Raw genomic sequence first — 8,468 nt, forward strand, 5'->3', positions numbered from 1 at the left:
AGGTGCCAATGTGACCAAACAGGTATTGTTTGAATATGTGCTGTCCTGGGAATAGAGATATATGATGGAACTTGAGCCTACAATCAGATGAGAGTTCAAAATGATCTCATGTTGAATATTGTCACCTTAAAACACGATCTTTATGGCATTACTGATGTATCACCAGAGTAATCAAACACAAGGCAATTTCAATTATAGGCTACAGATAACACATAGGCTACTTCTATATAGTTATGACAGCCTATTGGCAATTCATAACATAAAGATAGTGGTGGTTGTAAACTTGATCATGTAACCCCTGTACCCTGCAATTCATACTTTTTCCCCATGCGACTTTCTTCTCTCGCAGCTCTCTTGGGGGTGGAGAGAAGTAAAATGAGCAACAGCCGTTAACGCACAGTTAAATCGGAGGGACTTTAATCTCCAACAACTGTCAATCAACATTAATGGACTATATAAAGCCGTATTATCGTCATACCGGTAGTCAGACAGTGCTGGGATTGAAAAGGCTGAGCATAGTCGAAGTCGTAAAATCCAAATTGTGTTGGTTGGCGCACGCAATGTTGGCATTGGCTCTCAATGTCAGCTATTGTCACTGCATGTTCGTACTGTGCCTATTATAACAAAGACTTATGTGTCAACCTCTGATATTCAAACTCGAGTGATGATAATTCTGTCGTAGAGGGGTAGTGTTATGGAGAAGACTTAAAATTCCAACATCTGGCATCCACGCACTTTGGGAAGGTGTGCATTGCCTATGTGGATACTCCAATTGTATTCTCAGAAAAGGGCATCTTTATACCTCAAAGTCGTAATGGAACTAAATAACTTGGGACACGCTTTGCTTTTCCCGTTCCACATCCTCTTCTGCATATTAAAAGCATGCTTTGGGTTGTTGCTCCCGAGCAGACGGAAGGACCTACGTGGAGAGGTGGTGCTGATCACCGGCGGTGGACGGGGCATCGGTCGGCATTTGGGGAAAGAGTTCGCAAAACATGGGGCAAAAAAGGTAAACAATCACTGTGCGCTATTATGCATTTGTGCGTCATTACGCATATCATCAATATGATAAACGCACAATTAAAAAGCAATCCACTGCCAAATAGTCATATCCACCACTGTAGCGTGCTCACATTTTGTACAGCTTGTATGTTATCTTATTTAAAAAAAAATAGAATATGAACAAGACTCCATTAACATTTTACCTCATGTGAAAGTTGGGGAGAAGAAATAGTTGTTTGGAGATGTTTTATTATTTATGTTCTATTTGATTCAAGCATAACGTCAAAATCTATTGTATTGTTGTATAACTTATAGTATAGCTTCAGTTCTATTAAAAACTTGAGTCAATCAGTCACTCTCGGTGTGTTTGTTTTCCATGTGAAATGTAATTGGGAAAGCACAAGTACTCACTAAAGTAGGCTAGTGGAACGGAGCCTGAACTCCTCTCGCCCCCTAGCTGACCTGGGGGATGTATGATGTGTAGTGTGTTCCCTTCCCCATTCATTTTATTGTAAAGGCACACAAACACAGGTGTTTCCTCAGTCCCTGTGCTTTACAATGGGTTGATGACAGGTTGGGCGGTTGGCTCCGTAGTGCTACAATGATATTTGACTTTTTAACCTCAACTCTAGCCTCTCTGGGTCCCCAGTGACTGTTGAAGAAAGTTCACTGACAGGGTAGTGGAAGGCACAGTTCGGTTCAGTGAAAATATTCCTTTTATCACCGAAGCATTTGTCATTGTTGTAAAATGATCTGATGGTTATCTCTGTCTGTCCGTGTGTCCGTGTGAGAGTCTGGTGAATGTGTATGTGCGTGCGTGTCTGTCTGCGTTTGTGTGCATGCGCGCGTGTCTTGCATGTGTTTGTGTGTGTAGTGGGGCCAGTAGCTAGACATCCAAGGTTATCAGTGTACAGGGGCCCCTCTGGGGACGGATATTAGATCTTTTGTCTTTGGTTTTCACTCCAAAACTGAAAATCAATGAACTTGTGTCTGCTCAAAATCTCTAGCCAATGCCTCCTCCATGAGCAATTCAAGATATAGCACTTTGCAATGCACAGCAATCTCAAACAGATGGGAAAGATGTTAACGTAATAGAATATAACTTCATACCTTGAATCTACTGTAGGCTACCTGAGCACTGGTTTAAGAAATTCATGCAATGATCATTAATCTACAAAAAAAAACATTTTTCTTGCCGCCCAGAAAGCATATGTGTTTATTTGTGATTCCTACAAGATGACACAAGTCCAAATATGCGTTCCCAGTCTCAGGCCAATAGACTGTTCTTTTTTACCCTTGTCAGGTGATCCTGTGGGGCCGCACTGAGAGGTGTCTGAAGGAGACCTGCGAGGAGATCTCTCTCACCACCGGAGTCGAGTGCCACTACTTCCTGTGTGACGTGGCCAATCGCGAGGAGGTGTACAAGCAGGCCAAGGTGGTCCGAGAGAAGGTACAGTAGAGATAACCTCCGAGATACTGTAGCCCCACCCAAATGAACAACACAGTTCCTATGTCAATTTAGATAACAAACACATGACTGTGTTAAAAATGGTCTACAGTCCAACCAGTCTTTCGAAGGTTGCCTTTGGGATCTCTTCCACTGTACAGTGTTTCACAGGGATATATGATGTATCAGCTTCAAGAGATTCTCTGGTACTTTTGTATACTTTTTAGCCAGTAGTTCTGAAAGTAGAGCTCATAAGACAAAAGTAGTCCCTGAAAATTGCATACTACGTCACGTATGTGCAGATATATGCACCACGTCATGGCTCTCTCTCTCGCTCTGCTATGTGTACATCTTCCTACCTGTCACTCAAATGGCGAGGGCTAGAACTCAATTTTCTAGGGGGCTGGCCCACGTGAGGGAAAATGTAGGGAAAATGGCACAGCTTCCAAAAAAACAGTCGCTTTCAAACTAGGGATTTCGTGGCTAATTGAGGTAAGACAGCAATTCGGCTTATAGATAATGCATGTATGAACTACACATTGACACATTCAGCCCAAAGCTGGAGGTTTAAAAAAACACTTAGTCACCAAAGTTCCAGAGCATGTCTTTAACTTAACAAGGATTAAAATAAGACATAATTGTCACTCACTTATCAGTCTTGCAATTTAATACGAAGGGAAACAAAGTAATAAAACAAAGAGGTAAGCCTTTTAACAGAATATGTTTATTTTTGTCTCTTAGGTAGGCGACGTCACCATTCTGGTGAATAACGCAGCAGTGGTTCATGGGAAGAGTCTGATGGACAGTGACGATGATGCCCTGATGAAGACTCAACACATCAACACACTGGGCCAGTTCTGGGTGAGTGTTGAAAAATAGATTTCCTTTAGATAAGTATATTGATACAGGAAAGTACTAATTCGTTATGGCTTGTATTATGTATTGAAGCATTTTATGAATTTTGATTTGTTTCAGTTATTTGAAATATAAGGGTTATCTTTCTACATATGTTGATACCACAATGTATGAAGGGGAGAAGTTATGTTTTTAGTACTCTATCTACTACCTATCTATTACTGGTCTCAATATGACTCCCTGTTGAAATAAAGGTTAAATAAAAATAATTAAGAAAGAATCAAAAGATCTGAAATCAAATGCTGGTACCTGAGAAGGCTTGCTGACACTGTTAAAAGGATCTCATGATGTTGGAGTTTGTCTTCTGATTTGCTCTGATGGGATGTGGAACAGGTTCGGTTCCCCAATTCCCTCTGAGTGCTGCAACTCCTCTCTTATTCTTGCGAATTCCTGAAGGTAGGAAGGGAACTCATTTTGAGAGAAGCGTGAATGAACAGCTTGGGAATAGTGAGTGGAGCAGAACAATGGGCAGACGGTCACATTTCTCTCTGCCTCTCTCGCTCGAACTCTCTTTCTCTCTCTCTCCCCCTCTCCCTCTCTCCAGACCACCAAAGCTTTCCTACCCCGCATTCTGGAACTTTGTCATGGCCACGTGGTGTGCATCAACTCCATTCTGTCCCTGTCCTCCATCCCGGGGGCCATAGATTATTGCACCTCCAAGGCATCGTCCCTGGCCTTCATGGAGAGCCTGACCCTGGGCCTGCTGAACTGCCCCGGGGTGGGCTGCACCACCGTGCTCCCCTTCCACACCAACACAGACATGTTTCAGGGCATGAGAGTCAGGTGAGTGTGCCTACCATGGGATACCATACATTGGAACTACCACACAATGAGTCTACTATACATTGGAACTACCATATATTGAGTCTACCATATATGGCATTCTAGTTGTTTTACAGTGGGTCAGCCAGTAAGCACAGTCAGCACACAGAATTGACACATGGACTGAGATAGAGGTTCCATAGAAAGCAATGGATGGAATGTCTACACGGACCAATCCCATTCACACATCAATAACAGGAAGAATGAATCAATATTCTGAAAGAAATTCACCAATATGACTTACAGGGTTAAATAAAAGTGAGAGTGTGAAGGTAAAGTGTTGTGATGTGTTCATCCCCCAGGTTCCCTCAGCTCTTCCCACCGCTGAATCCTGAGCTGGTGGCCCAGCGGACGGTGGACGCAGTCCGGACCAACACGCCGTTCGTCTACTTACCATGGACAATGCACGCTCTCGTTATCCTCAAGAGGTAGGGGAACCGAATCCCAGGCACGACACCAGAGTAGCCGACTACTAAGTTAGATAGATGAGGCGGTGACACTGGGTCTTCTGAGTGCCAACAACTGTGTTAGCCCTCTGAGCTAAAGCCCTAGGGATAAGCTTGGGGAGCTAACACAAGTCTTCAGGTCTCAGATAAAGTTAGTCTTCATCTAAGTGTGGTTCAAGGATCTACCTCTGTTAGATAAACATGCTCCATTCTCTTCTCCAACAGCCTCCTGCCTCAGGCGGCCCTGGAGGAGATCCATCGCTTCTCAGGGTGCTACACCTGCATGGACACCTTCAAGGGACGGACATAGGAATGGAGGCCAGGCACGAGTACTGCCCTGGTCGTTCTTGAATTGCGATGGCATTCGCGTCACTTGCCTTTGCAACCATGAAAAACACATTTAAAATTACATAGTTACACATTATAAATGTTTTTGTATATATTGAACTGTTTATAAATGGTAAAACATAATGCAAGTCCTTTATCCTGCAGAACTGTAGGTTTAGGCATTGTTTAAAGTACTTAGGGTAAGCAAATTGGCTTGTCCCACTAGTGATGTGTAGAATTGTAGTGTTTTAGAGATACTGTATCTATCTATTATTTTGAATGCTAGAAAGTGAACTAAACTATTTAATATATTGTATAGATCAATTAAAACAAAGGCTATTTAAATACCTATTTTCTTCACTAGTATAACGTGTCCCTCAGTTTCATGTCATTGGTGTTATCGCCTTGAAAATCACGCATTACAAAGATCAACAAGGACTCCAGTGGCAAACTGTTATCGGGGAAGGGTCTATATTAAAGAGAACTCTTAGCTAATCACACCATTTTAGTATGTCATAAATTGAAGGATTCCATTGTGTCTAAATCCAGTGTCAGCTGGTATTTAAAGGGAAAAAACATTGTGAGCAAAATAATTAATCATATTACTTTTAAAGGATTGTTCACTTTAGATTTAAGCATTTGTGGCCTCCATGTTAGAAAATCCGTATTCACCTAAAATGTCTCATTGGTGTTACCATCATTGGTGTTAATAATCCAACTGGTGGCACAATGTTAACCTAATGGTAAAACATTTTTAAAGTCATTAAGCTACCATATTAGTTTATTTAGAATGGGAAAATGTACCCAAATACATAAACTAGAAAAATGAAGTTAATTTTCTCCAATGCCATGCACAAATGCCACTGTAATTCAAGAATTACCTGCTCATCTGCACATCAGAAGCATTAACCTCGTGGCTTGGCACTAAGAACTACACAACAGCTTCCCATCTAAAAATGAAATTACAGTTGCTAATGGTAATGTATACAGGGCCTTCAGAAAGTATTGATGCCCTTGACTTATTCAACAATTTGATGTTTTACAGTCTGAATTCAAAATGGATTAAATCCCAAAATTATCTCTCACGCATCTACACACTACTCCATAATGACAAAGTGAAAACATGTTTGAAAATGTATTGAAAATTAAATAAGTATTCACACCCCTGAGTCAATACATCACCTTTGGCAGTGATTACAGCTGTGCGGCATTCTGGGTAAGTCTCCAAAAGCTTTGAACACCGGGATTGTAAAATATTCGCACATTATTCTTAAAAAAATTCTTCAAGCTCTGTCAAGTTGGTTGTTGATCGCTAGACAGCCATTTTCAAGTCTTGCCATAGATGTTCAAGCCGATTTAAGTCAATACTGTAACTAGGCCACTCAGGAACATTCAATGTCATCTTGGTAAGCCACTCTAGTGTATATTTGGCCTTGTGTTTTATGTTATTGTCTTGCTGAAAGGTGAATTTGTCCCCCAGTGTCTGTGGAAAGGCAGACTGAACCAGGTTTTCCTCTAGGATTTTGACTGTGCTTAGCTCTATTTAGTTTATTTTTATCCTAAAAACTCTGTAGTCCTTGCCGATGACAAGCATACCCATAACATGATGCAGCCGCCACCATGATTGAAAATATGAAGAGTGGTACTCAGTGATGTGTTGGATTTGCCCCAAACATAATGCTTTGTATTCATTCATTTGCCACATTTTTTGCAGTTTTACTTTAGTGCCTTATTGTAAACAGGATGTATATTTTGGAATATTTTTTATCCTGTACAGGCTTTCATCTTTTCATTCTGTCATTTAGGTTAGTATTGTGGAGAAACTACAATGTTGTTGATCCATCCTGGCTTCTCCTATCACAGCTATTAAACCGTTTAAGTCACCATTGCACTCATGATAAAATCCCTGAGCGGTTTCTGTCCTCTCTGACAACTGAGTTAGGAAGGACGTCTGTATCTTTGTAGAGACTCCGTGTATTGATACACCATTCAAAGTTCAATGTCTGCTTTTTTTAAAAAACCTCCTTGATCTTTGTGGTTGAATCTGTGTTTGAAATTCACTGCTCGACTGAGAGACCTTACAGATAATTGTCTGTGTGGGGTACAGAGAGGAGGTAGTCATTCAAAAATCATGTTCAACACTATTATTGCCTACAGAGTTAGTCCATGCAATTTATGTGACTTGTTAAGCAAATTTTTACTCCTGAACATACTTAGGCTTGCCTTAACAAAAACAGAATTCCCATGTTGACAATAGGGGGTATTGTGTGTAGGCCAGTAACACAAAATCTCAATTTAATCAATTTAAAATCCAGGCTGTAACACAAGATGTTGAAAAAAGTCAAGGGTATGAATAATTTCTAAAGGCACTGGTTGTCATAAAGGGTCTCTCTACCTCTATTGATCTCTGGGTAATTAGTAAAAAAAATGTGTTACTTTCCCCTCAGTTCTTTTATTTTAATTTAAACCTTATTTTACCAGGTAAGTTGACTGAGAACATATTTATTTACAGCAACGACCTGGGGAATAGTTACAGGGGAGACGAAGGAGGATGAATGAGCCAATTGGAAGCTGGGGATGATTAGGTGGCTATGATTTTACATTTTAGATTTTAGTCATTTAGCAGACGCTCTTATCCAGAGCGACTTACAAATTGGTGCATTCACCTATAATATCCAGTGGAACAACCACTTTACAATAGTGCATCTAAATCTTACTTTATCCTATCCTAGGTATTCCTTAAAGAGGTGGGGTTTCAGGTGTCTCCGGAAGGTGGTGATTGACTCCGCTGTCCTGGCGTCGTGAGGGAGCTTGTTCCACCATTGGGGTGCCAGAGCAGCGAACAGTTTTGACTGGGCTGAGCGGGAACTGTGCTTCCTCAGAGGTAGGGAGGCGAGCAGGCCAGAGGTGGATGAACGGAGTGCCCTTGTTTGGGTGTAGGGCCTGATCAGAGTCTGAAGGTACCGAGGTGCCGTTCCCCTCACAGCTCCGTAGGCAAGCACCATGGTCTTGTAGCGGATGCGAGCTTCGACTGGAAGCCAGTGGAGAGAGCGGAGGAGCGGGGTGACGTGAGAGAACTTGGGAAGGTTGAACACCAGACGGGCTGCGGCGTTCTGGATGAGTTGTAGGGGTTTAATGGCACAGGCAGGGAGCCCAGCCAACAGCGAGTTGCAATAATCCAGACGGGAGATGACAAGTGCCTGGATTAGGACCTGCGCCGCTTCCTGTGTGAGGCAGGGTCGTACTCTGCGAATGTTGTAGAGCATGAACCTACAGGATCGGGTCACCGCCTTGATGTTGGTGGAGAACGACAGGGTGTTGTCCAGGGTCACGCCAAGGCTCTTAGCACTCTGGGAGGAGGACACAAGGGAGTTGTCAACCGTGATGGCGAGATCATGGAACGGGCAGTCCTTCCCCGGGAGGAAGAGCAGCTCCGTCTTGCCGAGGTTCAGCTTGAGGTGGTGATCCGTCATCCACACTGATATGTCTGCCAGACATGCAGAGATGCG

General features: G+C 42.3%; 1 protein-coding gene across 1 annotated transcript; it reads left to right on the plus strand.

Moving 5' to 3' along the window:
- The first annotated feature begins 380 nt into the window (after window positions 1-380).
- LOC106572239 (short-chain dehydrogenase/reductase 3) lies at window positions 381-6,862 on the plus strand. Its single transcript, XM_014146259.3, has 6 exons — window positions 381-1,009; window positions 2,306-2,452; window positions 3,191-3,310; window positions 3,909-4,147; window positions 4,489-4,614; window positions 4,858-6,862. The coding sequence occupies exons 1-6, from the start codon at window positions 758-760 to the stop codon at window positions 4,940-4,942; spliced, it is 969 nt and encodes a 322-aa protein (XP_014001734.1). The 5' UTR covers window positions 381-757; the 3' UTR covers window positions 4,943-6,862.
- Window positions 6,863-8,468: the final 1,606 nt, after the last annotated feature.

This window comes from Salmo salar, chromosome 15, assembly GCF_965601325.2.
Source record: "Salmo salar chromosome 15, fSalSal1, whole genome shotgun sequence".
Classification (NCBI taxonomy): domain Eukaryota; kingdom Metazoa; phylum Chordata; class Actinopteri; order Salmoniformes; family Salmonidae; genus Salmo; species Salmo salar.

Excerpts from the sequence above, each read along its gene's own strand:
- LOC106572239 (XM_014146259.3), top strand. The coding sequence starts at position 758 with ATGTGGATACTCCAATTGTATTCTCAGAAAAGGGCATCTTTATACCTC. Across the intron at positions 1,010-2,305 it reads CAAAACATGGGGCAAAAAAG|GTGATCCTGTGGGGCCGCAC; the intron begins GTAAACAATCAC and ends TACCCTTGTCAG. Across the intron at positions 3,311-3,908 it reads ACACACTGGGCCAGTTCTGG|ACCACCAAAGCTTTCCTACC; the intron begins GTGAGTGTTGAA and ends CCCTCTCTCCAG.